Here is an 18,939-nt window from a genome sequence, read left to right as displayed (position 1 = left end):
AGTTATGAAATGGAGCGACTTTTGAGCAGAGCTAGGCAGCTTTTACTGATATTTGTTGGGGGAGTTGTTTTGCAAAGTACTCTTTTACCAATGGAAAGTTGCTAAGGAATGCTGACCCGTTAAAGCGTAGTCTCTGCCTCTCCAGGTGTCTTGTCATGGTTTTGAGACAGTTGTCATCTACAGAGCTTTGGATGGCCTCTGAAACATAGGCTCAACAGGACACTCTTGTTAAACTTGACCTATTTGTTAATCACAAAAGCACCTGTCCCATCAGGAAGTGGGCACCTGTTTGCGCAAATGGAACTTGTTCCCTTTGCTGGTCTTTCATAAACTTAAATGGTAACAAATATATTTTCTCTTTGGGGATTTTATGTTTATATTTGGACTAATTCAAGATTACATTGCATCTATGCCATGTTCTAATTTTTTCTGAAAATTTTGTTCATAAACTAAATAAGAAAAATAAGGCATTTTCTTTTACTACAGGTATTTTCCCATGCCAATTCATGTAAATTTAGTTGAAAATTAACTTTTTTCATCAAAAATCTAAAATGCTTTGTAAAAATTCTATATGTGATTTATAGTTCAACATTTATAATACCACTTTGCTTAATTTTGATTATTTGCTTTTATCAGCGTTTAAATTCATGACACTGTGTTTTCTTCACTTTTCTTTTCGTTTTCCTTCCATTTCAGAGCATGTAACTTCTAATGCCAGCGACAGTGAAAGTAGTTACCGTAAGTGTTTCATGTTACTTGTTCTTTTATTAAATAATAAGAAATATTTCTGGGTGGCTCTTTCTTAATGATATGCTCTAAAAACCAAAAGTCAGAATCCTGAGATTGTTAAACCAGGAAAAGTCAAGTAAAATTATAGACTTGGAAAGGGACACACACCCCCCACCTTCGCAGGTGAGCAGCCCCAGAGCCCACTCTGCAGCTGCGGCTGCGCTCCAGACACTTCACATCTTGAACCGTTTAATGTTTCAAAAATTCCAGGTCAGAGTTACTCAGCCAGGGGTTGCTGTGTAGATATTTTTTAATGCATAAAACTCTAAATCTGAAACATTTTTCTGCAAGCATTTTGGCATACATAATTTCACAGTTTTATTGAAAACAAACCATTTACTTGTTTGTACATACTGTGCATGGTATGTGGATTTGTGTATTATCTTTTAGGAAGCAAATATCTGATGGAGCATAAACTTATGCTTTCCTATTTTCTTTAGTAATTCTGTTTAATAACATAAGCACTAAAAGGATATTTGTTAGCAATGCTAAGTCATTAGTTCGTTTTCTTTTTATTCTGTGCAACCACTGCTCAAAAAACATATTGTTACTCTAGCATTAAGTTCTTGATGTTAATTGAACTATGCAGTTAGGAATTTTCAGATAAATTTGGTATGGAATATGAATATGAATGAGTATGAATATCAATTGTAGCAACTTAAAAATTAAAATTGTTTTTTAACTTTTTTTACTGCTGTCTAAAATGAAAGTAATCTTGATTACAGATGAGTATGGCTGCTCAAAAGGTTAACCCACTGCAGTCCAGATGTGTCCCATTGGCAGTATATACTTTTTAACCCTCGTTCTTTATAACGGCTATGTAATTTGAGGAAGAAGAGTGGGAAAAATAATTTCTTTCATTTCAGCATTTTACTAACTTATAACCAGAATCCACTGTAGAGTAGTTGAGTGGTTTTCTAGACTAACAAGAGGTAATGAAAGTATATACTGTCTGTTCTCACCATTTGCATGAATTATTAAGTTGTGGAATATCCAACTGCATGTTTTTGTAGTATGTAAACCATATTTTACATCAGTAATTTTTGTTTTGTTTTGTTTTTGAGACACTTAAGTGTAGCCTTGGATAGCCTGGAACTCTCTACAAAGAACAGGCTGGACTTGAATTCAGAGATTTGACCTTGACCGGCCTCTGCCTCCCAAATGCTAGGATTAAAGGCATGTGCCACCATGCCTGGATACATCAATAAGTTTAAAAAAAAAAAAAAAACAGCAGCTCATGAAGTACCTGTTTTGTGATATTACAGTGATGAAATTGGAAGCAAGCACACAGTTTAAACAAGTACAGATGTGTGAGCCATTGTTACAGATTTATAACACCAGCAGCCAAACATGCATAGTAATGTACACGTTGTAAAGTAATCATAAGATGGTAGAGTTGTCACAGAATCTTGTTAAGGAGAACATTTTCCAGATACACTGAATAGTTTTCATGGCTTTCATTCAGTCACTGAACGTTTTGTCTTCTACACTACATGTTAAAACTAGAGTTTTAATTATTTTCATGACCTTCAGATAGAATTGATAGGTTTTTTTTTTTTCATTTATATATAATAATTCCTATGCTCCTTTGATTCAAAACTTCAGGTGCTTTAACTTCTGAAGTGCTTTTTGTGATCAAAGAAAAATTAGTTATTTTTTAAAATAAATAATAGCTTTAAATAAATATACTCAATTGGAACAGAAACAGTATTTTCTGTGGCTTATTAGATTTTTCTGATTTTGATTTTTTGAGGCAGAGACTCAAGTGCTGGGATTGTAAGCAAGCAGTCCCACATCCAGCCACAGTACATATTTATAGTAAATGTTCTACATCCCAGATGAAGGGGTGTCTGTTGGTTTTGTGTTTTTGCTATGGGGAGCCAGCTTTGTTGTTTGTTTTGTTGTAGTACTGGTGACCAAATTCAGGCAGTCTGCCAGTAAGTTAAATCTCTAGCCAGAAATGAAGATTTTAGTAGATATGATGATCTGTAAATAAAATAAACACATCATAACATTAGGCTATGGAAAAATAATATGTTTTGTCTTATATTTATCAAACTTACCTTTGTGGTTTAATAATTTTCCTTTTTGTTCTAAGTCTTGCCTTGGATAATTTATGACATAAGTACCTTTTTGTGTATCTTGTTTATTTCTTGGAAAGTCCTAGTATCTCACATGCAAAGAGTTAGATGAGTCATGTGGAGCAGTTACAGAGGCCTTGGTTGTTTTCACAGATTTTCTTATCCTTGCTTCTAACTTTCCAATAGGTGGTCAAGAAGAATATGTTTTATCTTATGAGCCAGTGAATCAACAAGAAGGTTTGTGAAGTTTGTTGGTGTTTTATAATCTTATTAAAAAGTATATTTCAGGGCCAGTGAGATAGCTCAGTGGGTAAGGGTGCTTGCTGCCAGACCTGACCTAACTAAGATGATCTTAGTTAACACCCTAGAAATGACATAGTAGAGAGAGCCAGCTCGCACAAGTTATCTTCTCAACACACACAGACACAACACACACACACACACACACACACACACACACACACACACACCATATCACACAAAATAATTGTAATAAATTGATTAGTTAATGAAAAATAAATATGCTTCTTAGTTTAAAAAATCAGACTATTAAATATAAAAATACTATGTCAGAGTTTTGCTATATTTAATTACATATGTAGAACATTGCTATATAAATTCAAGAAGCATTATTTAAACCACAGATTATTAGAACCAAGTCATTTTATATTGACTTGTTTTTATTGGTGTTATGTTTATAAGCCACCATTTTCCAGCATGTATAATATTGCATTACTACCCTTGCAATAACACTTTTTAAGAATGTCAGAGCCATGTTTAAGCTTAGGTACCAGGCCCTTTCTCTTCCACTTGTATCTTCCTCACGGTTTCTACCTTTTCGTCCCTCCAACCACAGTATGGGTGTGATTCTTTCCACTGATGTTCCTTCTTCCCCGTGACTCGCCGTGTCCTCTGCCGTGTAGATCATCTTCCTAGATCACTAATGTTGCCATATCACTTCCTATACCCAGCTGGGTTTGGTTTTTTCTTCTTTGCTTTCATAGTTTTTAACTTCAAAAATCATCAGTTTTCTGGTTATAGTGAAATGTTAGCAATGTGTTAAAATATCTGATTCTAAATTTAACTTGATTGACTTAAAGATTTAAATAAGGTTTTATTTAAAAAATAATATTTAGCTGAGAGCATAATGTAGAGAAAGATTCTTCATAATAGTTCAGAATGGTTTTGCTCTCTGCTGAAATGAAACGTATGTGTTAAGTGTTTATTCTTTTTAATGTGTTTGTCTTTATAGTCAATTATACCCGACCAGTTATCATATTGGGCCCCATGAAAGACAGAGTAAATGATGACTTAATCTCAGAATTTCCTGATAAATTTGGATCCTGTGTCCCTCGTGAGTAGCCCAACTTAAAACTAGTTAACATTTTCTGTCACTGTGTTTGGCAAAAGTAAATATAACTGCTTTAAAGATTATAGTTAATTGTTTTATTAATTATTCCTTCATCAGTAGTATTTTGTTTTACAAGTATTGTGTTAAACTTTTTAAAAAGGAATTAATTAAGTAGAAGATAAATTATTCTGTTTTTAAATATTAAACACTTCCCCAAGTTCTTTTTTATTGAAGATACAACTAGACCGAAACGTGACTATGAAGTGGATGGACGAGATTATCACTTTGTGACTTCAAGAGAGCAGATGGAAAAGGACATCCAGGAGCATAAGTTCATTGAAGCCGGCCAGTATAACAGCCACCTGTACGGAACGAGCGTCCAGTCTGTGCGAGCAGTGGCGGAGAAGGTGAGCACCACGGCCACCTGCAGGGGACTGTCTCTTACTTTATTTGTATTGGAAAATACAATATAGCTGACACAGCCTTGATATCTTATTGATGTTATTGCTTAGTTGAGCAAATACTTGACTTTGAGTCACTTAGAAAAATACATGCAAGAAAAGGTCGTCAAACTGAAAATGAGATGATCACATGCGTCTGTTAAATGGGAGATAGTTTTCTGAAGGCCTTTTGCTGGAGCCAGACCTTGTCCTGGCTAAAGTCACCAATATCTCTAAGAGAAAAATGAGTAAAATGTTAAGGGTAGGTGCCAAAAAAAGTCTTCAAAAACAGTGTAAAAACTCAAAAACAATGTAACAACACATTTGATGTTTTTGTTTGGTTTTGAGTTTTTGGGGCAGTGAGTGTTGTTGTTGCTGTTGTTTGGTTTGGTTTGAGGTTTTTTGGTTTTGTTTTTCTGGGTTTCTGTTTTGGTTACATGGGGTGGAGAGTCAAGACAGGGTTCCTCTATGTAGCTCTGACCATCCTGGAACTTGTTCTGCAGACCAGGCTGGCCTCAACCTCACAGAGATCCACTTGCCTCTGCTTCCCAAGTGCTGGGATTAAAGGGGTTCAGCAACAAGGTTTGTTTTGTTTTGTTTTGTTTTTTAACTTTTTTTATTATTAATTTATTCAGGTTACATCTCAGTTGTTGTCCCCTTGCTTCTCTCCTCCTGTTCCTCCCTCCCTCCCTCCTTCACCCTATTCCCATCCCTTAGGTCTGTGACAGAAGGGGACCTCCTCCCCCACTACATGGTCATAGGCTTTCAAGTCTCATCTTGGTAGCCTGCCTATTCTTTGTCTGAGTGCCACCAGGCCTCCCCACCATGGGGTAGTGGTCAAATATGGGGCACCAGAGTACATGTTAAAGTCAGTCTCCGCTCTCCACACAACTGTGGAGAATATCCTGTCTATTGGCTGGATCTGAGTAGGGGTTCAATGTTTACTGCATTTATTGTCCTTGGTTGGTCAGGGCCAGAGGGGTCCAGATCTGCCCATCATGATGTTCTTCTTGTAGGTTTCTAAGACCCTCTGGATCCTTCTATTTCCCCATTCTCCCATGCTTCTCTCGCCTAGAGTCCCAATAGGGGGAAAGGAAGGGAAGGACGTAGTCTGTGGACTAGGATTCCTTATGATCACAGGTGTAGAAATTCTATATAAACTTCGAGCAGATATAATCTTAACAGTATGTCAAAAGGATAATAGATCATGACTGAGTCAGTCTGTCCTATGAATGAAGGTCTATTTAACATCATCAAATCAGTCAGTAGGAGGCATAAGCAGAAAGCCATGGACTGGGCCCTCACTGTCTGAGAAGAAAGGAAGCAAGGGCCTTGTGAGGACTGCGCTCAGCTCCCAGCACCCACGGCTGACAGCTCACATCCTCCTATGGCTTCAGTTTCAGAGCATCCAGTGCCTTCTTTTGGCCTCCAAGAGCAGTAGGCACAGTTAGGGTGTACATATATACATGCTGCATACATGCAGACACTCATACATAAGGTAGAAATAAGTAATTTTTCAAGAAAAATGGTGGGTTGTTTTGTTTGTTTGTTTTGTTGTTGTTGTTGTTGTTGTTCTTTGGTTTTTGCTTGGTTGGATTTTTGAGACAGGGTTTCTCTGTGTAGCCTTGGCTGTCCTGGACTCACTCTGTAGACCAGGCTGGCCTCAAACTCACAGCGATCCTCCTGCCTCTGCCTCCCGAGTGCTGGGATTAAAGGCATGCACCACCACACCCGGCAACAAAGATATGTTGAATACACTGTCCACAGAAGAAAAGGATGATAGATTGAAGTTCACCAAAATTAAAAACTCTGCTTTAGAAAAACATTGGCCAGAAGGGAATGTGGCAGCAATTAACATTTGATTGTCAAAGTAAAACAAAAAACTGCCAGGCAGTGGTGGCGCACGCCTTTAATCCCAGCACTCGGGAGGCAGAGGCAGGCAGATAGCTGTGAGTTCGAGGCCAGCCTGGTCTACAAAGTCAGTCTAGGACAGCCAAGGTTACACAGAGAAACCCTGTCTCAAAAAAAAAAAAAAAAAACTAAATAAAAATTGTGTAGTCCATGATGGATAAGCAAGTACATGAATGAAAAGATGGAGAAGCTTTACGTACATGTACTGTCAGCTACTAATCAAGGTAAAGGAATGACAAAATTGGGAAATCTTCCTAGAAAACCCCATGGTAATAATTATTTCGGGCAAGAACATTGAGTGATGATTAAAAATATATCTTAAGCCGGGCATGGTGTCGCAAGCCTTTAATCCCAGCACTTGGGAGGCAGAGGCTGGTGGATCGCTGTGAGTTCGAGGCCAGCCTGGTCTACAGAGTGAGTCCAGGACAGCCACGGCTATGCAGAAAGACCTAGTCTCGAAAAACCAAAAAAATAAAAATAAAATAAAATAATTTAAAAATATATATATATCTTAAAATAATAACAATAAGTGACTTTTTTTTTTTGAGAAGCAAGTTTTACATACTGGGAAATTGTCTTCCCTGAAAATCCTAGTTACAAAAGCAAAGATAATTTTACAATGGAGAAATTGTAAACAGTTCAAATGTAATCACATTGTCATTTGAAATGGGAAAAGAGAAACGACATGCCTTCCTGATAGAGTAGACTAAGAACAAGGCACCTGTCAGAGGTCCATCAGAGCTGTGTGACTTGCCTCTGATAGTCAAAGGCAGGCGGGGCCAAATTAAAGTGTGTCCTGTGAAACGAAAGGTCCGGACTCTTGAGAACTGCCAAGAGCAGGTGGGAAGGGTAAAGTGCCTGTGGTTTAGAGTGGGCACCTGTGTTCCCATCTCCGGCATTCTTGTAAAAGCCAGGCAGGTCACGGGTGAGCAGGGTGGAGACAGGCGGGGCCCTGGAGCTCACAGGCCAGCTAGTCTTCCCTAAACAGTGAGCAAGCTTATCTTAAAAAGTAAGGGTGAGGGGGCTGGAGAGGTGGCTCAGGGGTTAAGAGCACAAACTGCTCTTCGAAAGGTCCTGAGTTCAATTTCCAGCAACCACATGGCAGCTCACAACCATCCATAATCAGATCTGACACCCTCTTCTGCTGTATATGCAAGCAGAACACTGTACACATAGTAAATAAATGTCTTTAAAAAAGAAAAAAGTAAGGGTGAGCTGGACAGTGATGGCCCATGCTTCTAATCCCAGCACTCAGGAGGGGTCTCTGTGAGTTCAGGGCCAGCTGGTCAGCAGAGCGCAGCTCCCTGAGAACACACACTTTTACCTACTGAGCCATTTCCCCACCCATTGAGAGGTTACTGGTCTCTAAAAACTAAGGATATGAGAACTGTGTTTTCACTCTTGCTAGCTTTGAGAATGGAAAGGGAATTATTTGTAATCGTTGTTTTCTGCATTTAATTTCCCTAATGAAATTTACTGATGAATGGCAGTTTTTCTGGAAGTCAAAGATCTACATAAAGCACAATTCAGATTGACCTATGGGAAGCACCTTTGGTATACCTGAAAAGATTTGGTCTACTTCTAATTTTCTTCTTTATTTTTTCCATTTAGGGCAAACATTGTATCCTTGATGTATCTGGAAATGCCATAAAGAGGTTGCAGATTGCACAACTTTACCCAATATCTATTTTTATTAAACCCAAATCTATGGAAAATATCATGTAAGTATAAATGCCTGGAGTCCCCTTTAAGTGCAGACCAGTCAGCCTTGAGTTACTTTGTCCTCCTTGGGTCTCATTTTCTCCAGCTATAAAATGGAGATAATATTTTTATACCTACCTTAGACGGTGTTGTGAGATCATTGTCATCATCATCATCGGTATTACTAAATGGGCAGTGCAGCTATATGATAACCATTAAAAAGATAAAAGGATGATGGTTCCCTCAGTGACAGAAGATGTGAGGTGGCTCCATAAAGGCACTTGACACCAAGCCTGACAACCTACCAGAAAAAGAGGCTCCTGCAGGTAGCTCCCTGAACACCCCGCCCCACACACATGCGCACGTGTACACACACACACACACACACACACACTTACATACATGGACACATTCGCATAAATAGACCCCCACACACATGCACACATACATTCATATAAATAGACCCACACACACACATACATTCATATACATAGGCATACATGAATGTAATTTAATTTTTTGTATTATTAAGTAAGAAAAAAAGAAAAGAAAAAGTGCAAATAAAAACAAGTAGAACAAAAAACAGTATCAGTGGGCCTAAATACCATTAAAACACTGTATTCACAGAGACTCACTAAATACCATACTCAACACATGCAAAATACACATTGATTTCAAACCCACATGACAGCTACCAAACCATCAGAGTATAATTTTCAGCAAAATTAAGCTGAAAATCAATAATAAAAGACTCAAATGCTTGTATATTAGAAATTGAACATTATACTTCTGAATAGGTTAAAAAAGAAATCATAGAAAAATTAATAAATGTTTTGAATTACATATAAAAGCTGACAAACTTAATGTCATCTTTGTAAAAGAGATTACAGAGCTTGTGAACACTTTCACAGATAAAACCAAACATCAGGCATGTTGCCAAATACCTGATCTCAGGCAGGGCTGAGGAACACAGGAGGGCTGCTGAAAAATCCACAACCCATTTGTCCTACAGAATGAGAGAGACACTGCTTTAAAAAGGCATAAGCACAGAGAGGTGAGAAGTCAGAGACGGCCAAGATTAATGTAATAAAGATCAGCATGCCACAGACGATCGATGCAAAGATGCTCTTTAAAATACAGCAAGCATTAAGAGTGAGCAAAAAGCACAGTCAAGCATTTTCATGCTAGCGCCAGAATGGAAAGGGGCCATCAGTGTACATCAGTGGTCATTTTAGCTTGACACAGGTGGCCCAGTGGAAAGCAGGCCTTGGACAGAGCGCACTTAAAAGGATCTCCAAACAGTGGCACACCCTTGGCATGACACTGGCTTTGAACAAGTGAATGCTATGCATATCAGATCGCAAAAATGAAAGACAGAAATACTGAGCAGCATCTGAAACACCTCAGTCTTCAGGTGTCGCTTGGTCAATCTACATTGATAAATTTACAGTAGCTTCAGAAGTCTGACATGTGCAGAATTTCTGATCAGACTGCAACTCATTCCTAGATAGATTCACCAGAAATGCTTGCTTGTGCTAGCCACATCTGCATGCCAGCAGAAGTGCTATTTAAATAACCACCACTAGAAACTACCTAAATGACCACCAGCGAATCCCTCAATTATGACATTTTCACAATGAAACAGTCTGCAAAAATAATAATGAGCAGTCTCTGGCTATGTACAGACACATAGGAGAATCTTAGAATTTGAATAAAAGATCTCAGATTAAAAATGCATGCTCTCTGCATTCCAGGTTTGATCATCATTCACAGAAACCAGATAAAACTTAGCCTTGAAGATGGTGCACTGGCACGCCACGCACTGGTGCTGCTCAGTTCAGACCTGTGCTGGGTGCACAGGCTTGTGACAGTTTGTCAAACAGTGTAAGATACTACACTTCCATGTTTTAAAGTTACACTTCACAAATTAGCTAGAAAAGGACAAAAGGAAAGAAAATCTCCCATGGTCTTACGCCTGATAAAGTATAATGGCCAAGCAGAGTTTATTCCCAGAATGTAAGGCTGCTGTCATGTGTAAAAGTCAGTCGGGACTAGAGGTCCAGATAAACCAAGCGTGGGGCTGCAGGTGGCAGGTGCATGGGCTGGGCTAATCACCAAAGAGCTCTCCAAGTGACGGCTGTACCAGGAACCACCCTGCACGGTGCCTCACTGGCGCGGTCTAGCTGTTCCACCTATTTTGGAACTTGACATCTTTTGAAGCTTTACAGTTTCCTGGAGTTGGTTTTTTGTTTTTGTTTTTTGGGGGGGGGAGTTGTTTTTGTTTATGTTTTTCGAGACAGGGTTTCTCTGTGTAGCCTTGGCTGTCCTGGACTCACTTTGTAGACCAGGCTGGCCTCAAACTCACAGTGATCTGCCTGCCTCTGCCTCCCAAGTGCTGGGATTAAAGGCGTGCGCCACCACACAGAGCTCTGGTTAATTCTGTTCTCGGTGTGGTGGTGTCAGCTCACCCCTCCCCTTTTATTTAGTCCCATCCATGCATATACTTCAGCGGTCTGTACAGTTCCTAAGAGTATAGGACGCAACAAAGGCCTTGATGAGTGAGCACCTGCTATGTTGCCTGGTGCTACTTCTGACTTAGAAGTACAATAAGCTGATTATAAAGTAATTTTCAAGTTTTTAAAGCCCCGATGCCTTTCTCCAGACCCACCCCCCACCTCCTTGACTCTGTCTTTTTTCATTTTGGTAGCCAGCCCAGGACATTTGAAAGTAATCACCTAAGCTTGACAGTGATGGCGCACACCGTTAATCCCAGCACTCGGGAGGCAGAGGCAGGTGGATCTCTGTGAGTTTGAGGCCAGCCTGGTCTACAAAGTGAGTCCAGGACAGCCAGGGCTACACAGAGAAGCCCTGCTCAAAAAAGAAAGTAGTCACCCACCTGTATGGGCAGAATTTAAAGATACATGGTACCATGGGAAGGCACCATCTCAGAAAATACCTAAGAAAAATCCTCAATTTCTGTCTGGCTGCCTCAGCACAGAACATTCGACCACAATAAATAACTAAATTTTAAATAAGACATAAAAAATTAATCTCTAGGGTTACTGAATCATAAAAGGCAAGTATAAAGTTTTTTTAATATGCAAAGAACGGTCCATTCAAAGGAAAAAATAAAATAAATTTCCTCAGACACACCAGATGTCAAACTCATTACAGACTCTAAACCCACTCTGTCATAATTCCTTGTTCTTAAGTACAAAATAATGGGTTTCCACATAACATTCTCAGGGCATTTATATCAGTCGGTACTCATATTCACCTATGCTCACCTCTGCTGTTCTCTGATAGCACATTTCTAACACCTTAGAGATGGGTAAAAGTGCTGGGTGTGGTGGTGCACTCCTTTAATGCCAGCAAGGCAGGTGGATCACTGTGAGTTCCAGGCCAGCCCAGTCTACAAATCGAGTCTAGGACAGCCAAGGTTACACAGAGAAACCCTGTCTTCTAAAAACAAAAACAAAACAACAAAAAAGATATGTAAAATAACTAAAAGACAAGGTCAAAGTCAAAAAAATTATATCTGAGCAGGTTGGAAATACCAATAAAGAGAAAACTTGAAATTCGGGGAAGGGGGTGGAACCAGAGATGGCTCACCCCTAAGAGCACAAACTTGTCTTGGAGAGGCTCCAAATGGGGTTCCCAGGACTCACTTTGCACAGCTGCAGGTCTAGGGGCCCCACATCCTCTTTTGGCCTTTCCAGGCACGGCACTCATGTACACACACCCATACAGCAACACAAAGATACATGCACAAGTAAGAATAAAACCTTTCTGTTTTTTTAAGTTCTGAAACTGAAAAAAAAAAAAGTATCTGAAATAAATTTACTAGAGAGATTCAAAGGCAAAATTGAGGAGGCAGAAGACTCATCAGACTTACAGGTAAAACAGTGGAAATGATCAAATCTGAGGAACAAAGAGAAAAACATGGGAAAAAAGTTAACAGATTCAAAGAACTGAGAGATGGCATTGAGTAAACCAATGTATGTTATGAATCCCAACATGCAAGCAGGGGACAAAGAGATTATTTGAAGAAATGTCCCAGGTTTTATTTAAAAGTCATGAATTCAAGGTTCATGAATAAAGCCCAAGCATAAGAAACAGAGGTGCCCTAACTGAGGGTGAGGCATGTTACAGTCAGAATGTGTTGTGCATGGCATGAGAAATGATTGCTCACATACGAGAGAGCTTCCACTAAGATTATCGGCAGAAGTCTCATCAGAAGCTTTGGAGATCAGAAGGCAGATAGTTGGTAAAAAGCACTGAAGAAATAAAGCCTGTCAATCAAGAGCGTGGTACCCAGCCAGAATGGGGGAAAGGGGCAGGAGATACAGCCCAGCCAGAAGAGGAGCTCGCTACATAAGCCTGCGGATGTGCTTTAGCCCCGGAGAGCCCATGTGAAGGTGGAGGGAGAGAGGGAGCTCCAGAGAGTTGTCCTCTGACCCCCATGTGGATGCCGTGCCGTGTGCCCACCTACCGTTCAACAGGAAATAATTGTTTTAAAATGTCAATAAAAGGAAATGAAAATGTTCTCAGATAAAGACCGTTATGGCCACAAGACCTCCCTACAGGAAATATTCAGAATTGTGAAGAGTGAAAGGGCGCTGTGCTGTCACCAAGCAGAGTGTCACGTTTAGGGCAGAAGTAACAAGAGCTTTCTCTCAAGTTGGAAACAAACTCCCCACAGAGCAAGAGCCATCATCCAGCCACAGGAATATGTACAATTTCTGAGTGCTTGCTTCTGTTCATAGACATACAGATGACTTTGATTTAAATGTCATATGTATCATTTTATATATTAGAAAAGTAATTGCTGAATTGTAAGCACCCCACTGTGAATATAGCACTTAACTAACAATATTTTTAGTATCATCTAGTCATAGTTCCGTTCTTGGGTCTTATGTGCTGGCATTATTTTTCCTCTAGCCAAGTTCTAAATAAGGTTTACCCATGAGAGAGAAGTAAGGTTTTAATCTATAGTCTCTCTCCTTTTTCTTCCTTCTCAATCCACTCCCCTTAATTGGTAAAGGACCGAGGTCATCTCACAGTTGTTCCCACAAACTGTAATTTCTGATGGTGTTATTTAATGTGTTCATTCACACTCTGTCAGGATATACATCTGTGAGTGACATTTTAATATGAAGTGCACAATGAAAACTGTCAGAGGAGAATGCATTGGTTGCTTTGAGCTAGTGTAGAAAGTGCTACAGCCTGCACTACAAGTCTCAGGCAACAGGCCTAGTTTCTGCGTCTGTTCTTAGTGATGTTTACAGTTTGCGCAGACTTGAACTTCCTATTGTTTTATGCCTTATATGTCTTCTGTCATCTTTTTCAAAGAATGTTACAATATGCTAGCCACTAATTTCTAAATGTTTTTGTATAGGGAAATGAATAAGCGCCTAACAGAAGAACAAGCCAGAAAAACATTTGAGAGAGCCATGAAACTGGAACAGGAATTCACTGAACACTTCACAGGTCGGGACCATGTGTTACAGAATGCTTCATGGGAGAATTTCACTATGTCCACCTCTGCTAGGAGTAACTAGTCCTGGAGTTTTCAAAGGAAACGTGGACGATCCTGAGGGAAACTCAAAAGTTAGCCTAGCTGGTAATGGGGAGCCTTAAACATGTCGTGCTCCTAGGGTTGTGTGCACAGAGGCTTGATGGCACCACTTCTTTGAAGCCTCTGGCTTTTCTCTTACCCTTTATATATGTTGATCCTCCCAGGCTTACTGAGGTAGAAGTGACAGCTTTCCTGGAGATTGAGGATGTACAATGATATTACATGCTCTATAAGTTGATTGCTGCAGTCATAGGAGTGCACCTGTCATCACAGTTCCTGCTGTGTGGTGTGTATGTGCTTGTGTGTGTTGGTACTTGAGATGTAGTTTAGCTAATGTGATCGCCATCTGTACATTAGATACCCAGAATTCACCTTTTAAGGTCTTGGGTTTTTCAAGTACTGGAGCTTTGCACATACTAGGCACGCACTACCACTGAACTGTGGCCACAGCACCACATTTCCTCCTAAAAATAGAAATGTATACCCTTTGACCAGCATTTCCTAATTCTTCCCCCAATCTCTGGGACCCATCGCTGTGCTTCCTGCCTCTGTGAGTTCAGTTTAGAGTCCACAGGCAAATGAAGCCATGTAGAATTTATTCTTACGTGTTTAGTTCATTTGATTTAGCTTAAAGTCTTGTATACTCACTCTTGTCAAAAACGACAGGATTCCTTCTTTTTATGGCTGAATAATATTTTCATCATATATATTTAGATACTCCATATTTTCTTTGTTGACAAACATTTAGGTGGTTTTCATTATTTTGTCTATTGTGAATAATGAGGTTGACAGAATTACAGATGTTTCTTTGATGTACTGATTGCTTTTCATTTGGATATACACCCAGAAATGAGATTGTTGGCTCATGTGTCTTAGTGTGTTTTCTGCTACTATAACGACATACTGTAGCTGGGGATAAGCAAGGATTTCATAGTTGACAATTGAGAGGACTGAAGTTCCAAGGTGAGAGAGATTGTAGTTTGTGAGTGCCTCCTTACTGTATGGCCTACAGAAGAACAGCAAGTACAACAACGAAGAAGAACAACAACGAGAGGGCTAGGATAGACGCAGCCTCACTTTGGCAACAGCTAGCCTGCTGTGTTGCTCAAGGTAGCCCTGAACTGCTGGACTCGGGTCACTTCTCTGCATTGCCACCTGAGTAGCTGGGACCATGGGGTCATACTGTCTCACCCACCACATTTAAAATAACAGCCACATGGGTTCCAGGAAGTGCTCTGATAGAGGGCCTTGTACTGAAGGGAAGGTGCCTAGCTTGTTTGTTTGTTTGTTTTTTAAGAGAAACCATAACAATATTAGCATAAGAATAACTTTTGCATCCAGGCAGTGATGGTACATGTCTTTAGTCCCACCACTGGGGAGACAGAGGCAGACGGATCTCTGTGAGTTCAAGGCCAGCCAGGTCTTCAAAGCAGGTCCAGGACAGAGAAAACCTGTCTCAAAAAACAAAGAATGAAGGCCAGTTCTCTTGTAGAATCTCCTTAGATTTGGGTTATGACTTTGAGCAGTCAGGTCAGAGACGTGATACTGCATGCTCTGTGTCGTGCAGTGTTTGTGGTACCAGTCTGGCCCATTACTAGTGATGTTGGTTTAATGGTAACAGCTAAGGTACCTGTGGCCTTGGCCTCTTGTGTTTCCCAAGGCAGTTCCTCAGCAGCTATTCTTCCCCAGAATCGTTATCTGCTTGCCACTGTGAAGCACTGTAAGCCAGTCAGGATGAAACTGGACTTTGTCAAATGTCTGTCTTCACCGATTTTGAAGGATACTTGTATATTACTCAAAATGTGAATTTCACAAAACTGATACTTGTAAACATTATAAAACTTAAGCTTATGATTATTCAAACATTCTTAGCTAAATAGAAGCTCTTCTTACACACATAAACGTTCCTCCTTATGGTATACTTAACCTCATTCACCACCTAGACAAGTTTACTTAACATCTCCATTTGGCATTTTACTCAGATGTCTCAGGCCTTAGGCTCCAAGTATCCAAGTAATTGTTACCGTTTTGTTGTTGTTGTTTGAGACAGGATTTATCTGTGTAGGCCAGGCTGAGCTACAATTTATAATCCCCCTGCTCTGCCTCTCAAGTAATGGTGAAATTATAAGCATTCACCATGACACATGGCTGTGTTAATCTTTTTTGATTTTTCAAGACAGGGTTTCTCTGTAGCCTTGGCTGTGCTGGACTCACTTTGTAGACTAGGCTGGCCTCGAACTCACAACGATCCACCTGCCTCTGCCTCCCGAGTGCTGGGATTAAAGGCGAGCACCACCACCACCCCCCACCCCCCGGCATTAATCATTTTTTATTTACACGTTATTTCAGTCAGGAAATAAACTTCTAACATTGATGTCATAGTTTCTAACCACTGAGATGCCAGACCTTCACTTGGTACCCGGCACTTGGCACACTTCATGCTTGGCAAAGAGCATAATCTACAGCCAGCTGTCTGTCCCTCAGGCCTCACCTCGCTGCCACCTCATAAATAGTTGTGCATGTTCTCAGTAGTCCACAAAAGTTAGGGGACTAAATACTTTGTAGTAAAATAATAAAACTAAAGACTGAGGGGCATAAACCAGAGCACAGGATGAGCAGCCTGTGCAAGTCAGATGAGTGAGTAAGCTAAGCTCAGATGATCAAAAGATAAAGAGGAAATGGTGTGTCTCACTATTGGTCATTTTGTGTATATACGTATTGTATAAATGAGCAGATGTTGCTAAACAAGTAGTTTGCCTTCTCTCATTTCCAGTCATGTTGATGGCAAAGGAGGACAGCTAATGGCCCTCTGCCTCTGTCGTTACAGCTATCGTACAGGGAGACACGCTGGAGGACATTTACGACCAAGTGAAGCAGCTCATAGAACAACAGTCTGCTCCTTACATTTGGGTTCCTGCAAAAGAAAAACTATGAAGACTGATGCTTCTCTGTTTCTTTTTTTCCATGGTCTCATTTCTCTGCCCTGTCCCGGAGTCCAGCTTCAGCGCTCCTTTCACACTGACTCAGATCCCTCATCGCGGTCGGCACTTGTTCCTGTCTTTGACACCTAGTGTCCCCCTCACGTTGCATCATTTGTACTGTTCTATGTTACTCTTGGTTTCTGGCCACTTTTCAGAACTGAAGAAGAATGGCCTGACCAGCTATCAGAGGTTTGGGGAGATGCAAAATTGTACAAGTCCTTAATGTTTAAGGGAAAGTTAACTTTAAGAGATTTTCAGAAAAGCTTTATATACATTCTTTTCCAATTTCAGTACAAATGAAAGAAAAGTGATTTTAATCAGTGATTCAGTGGACCTTGAGCAACTGTGCACGCTTAGCTTAACAAAAGCATGGTTTGGCTGGTGTATTAGCTCTCAAGTTCCTTCCACACTTGACTTATGGAATTAAAGTAATTATTTCATTAAAGACAAATAAGAAAAATAAGGGTTTTATTTCAAAATTAGTGTGAGTTAACTCGTAATTTCAGGAGGGCTATTTATTCATGAGAGGTCTTTATTGTGCAAGCCCTCCCCAGTACACTTGCCAGGAATACTGTTGGCCTGTTTTTAATTGGCTTATGTAGCCCTGTTGATAGTGCCTCTCGAGCACTGTCCGTATACGTTTGATGCGACTCTGCCGAGGTGCTGGGCGGCTCGCCTTTACACGAAAGGTGAGGAAGCTTCACAGACAGAGCTGCCGACACAGAAGTGTTTCAGCGCAGAGGTAGCAGTCACAGCAGTGGGAAGGAGCCCAGTTCATAGCCTGAGATTTTAATGTATGCTTAGGGCGGGGTCAGATTTTAATGACTATTTTACCCACAATAACTGCCTATTTTGTTATAATAAAATATATATAAATATATATAAAACTTTCTTTAACTAAGCTCTGTAACTATGGGAATTATTTTCTTTACATAGTTGCACACACACATATATATATATATTTAAAATATATTTTTCTTTTGCCACCTACTTCTAACTTTTTGTTTGGTTTTTAAATTAAATATTAATTGATGAGACTTACCTTAATCATGTGAACTGAAAGCAAGTGTATGGTGGTGGCGAGGAGGAGAAGCCTTGAGGGAAACTAGATTGCAAGTAGATGTCTGAGCTTGTTCTCCTCTTTCCTACAGCAGTTCCAGAAGGATCCTAGGTTTTCTGTCAGTGTTGTGTTCTTGTCATGGAGTTTGATTTTGGTCCTCTGCCTTCCCTTTTAGTTCTCCTCATTTCATTAATAGGAAAACAAGCTGCATTTCTGAGACTGCCCCGGACACTTGGTCTTAGCTGCGCCGTGCTAGAACCACACAGGTCGTTACAGTAGACTACTTAAGCAGTTCTAGTGAGAGGCAGAGGCCTTCAGAAGTGCGTCTCTCTAGCCTATTATTAATATCAGTTGGCTTCCCATTGCTCTTTGGAATTGTTTATTCAATATGTGGTTTTGGCAACCTCTTTAAAATTTCTTAAATGAGTACTGGTTTGTAAGAATTATCAACATTATCCATTCCATTTATGAGAAAGAGGAGAACAGCTAATAAACTTTATTGTAAAATCCATACGTTAAATGTGTCTTGAATTTTGGAGGTTTTTTAATGAGCTGGCATTACTGGGACCATTCACCTTACGTAACAAGTTAAGCTTAAAGATATGGGGGCAAAATGTGTAGTTCTTGCACTAGATACAGTACATAGCTGCCAAACATAAACTCGGGAAAAGAAAGGAAAAAGATGTTGAGAGCTCCAAAAACCACCTTACAACAAGCAAAACCCAGCATAAGCCATTTTGAGGTGTGGGGTTGGGCACACACTGAAGCACGTGAAGAAATCAGAAGGGCATGGCATCCATGAACACAAAAGTTGTGTTGGGTTTCTTTGCAGGTATCTTTAACTTAAAAAATTTTTTTGAGAAAATATATCCATAAACTTCTCTAGATTGTTGCAAGATTATTAATAATGAAATTACTAAATACTGTGTACATGTTAGTATATTACAATTATTTTGAAGAGAGGTAAGTGTCACCAGCCCAACCCTAAGGCTTGAGTGGGATTACATGCCCGTCATGACGTGACTGGACAAATGGAGTTGAGCTGCA

At 39.9% G+C, this 18,939-nt stretch overlaps 1 protein-coding gene across 20 annotated transcripts in view; it reads left to right on the top strand.

The window, feature by feature from the left end:
- DLG1 (discs large MAGUK scaffold protein 1) overlaps positions 1 to 18,403 on the top strand; it is a 192,588-nt gene extending 174,185 nt beyond the window's left edge. For 12 of the 20 annotated variants that reach the window (XM_084800884.1, XM_084800899.1, XM_084800898.1 and 9 more), the window contains 8 exons: positions 697 to 738; positions 1,500 to 1,535; positions 3,057 to 3,107; positions 4,123 to 4,224; positions 4,456 to 4,628; positions 8,184 to 8,293; positions 13,672 to 13,763; positions 16,679 to 18,403. In XM_084800884.1, coding sequence (XP_084657010.1) covers positions 697 to 738; positions 1,500 to 1,535; positions 3,057 to 3,107; positions 4,123 to 4,224; positions 4,456 to 4,628; positions 8,184 to 8,293; positions 13,672 to 13,763; positions 16,679 to 16,785 — 713 coding nt within the window. In that variant the 3' untranslated portion in view covers positions 16,786 to 18,403. The remainder of the gene's footprint in view (positions 1 to 696; positions 739 to 1,499; positions 1,536 to 3,056; positions 3,108 to 4,122; positions 4,225 to 4,455; positions 4,629 to 8,183; positions 8,294 to 13,671; positions 13,764 to 16,678) is intronic. The other 8 variants (XM_084800885.1, XM_084800902.1, XM_084800901.1 and 5 more) reach the window with 1 other exon arrangement.
- The last annotated feature ends 536 nt before the right edge of the window (positions 18,404 to 18,939 follow it).

This window comes from Acomys minous (genome assembly GCF_964271855.1).
Source record: "Acomys minous genome assembly, chromosome: 11".
Lineage (NCBI taxonomy): Eukaryota > Metazoa > Chordata > Mammalia > Rodentia > Muridae > Acomys > Acomys minous.
The sequence above is the reverse complement of the archived record's forward strand: the minus strand, read 5'-3'. Positions and strand labels throughout refer to the sequence as shown.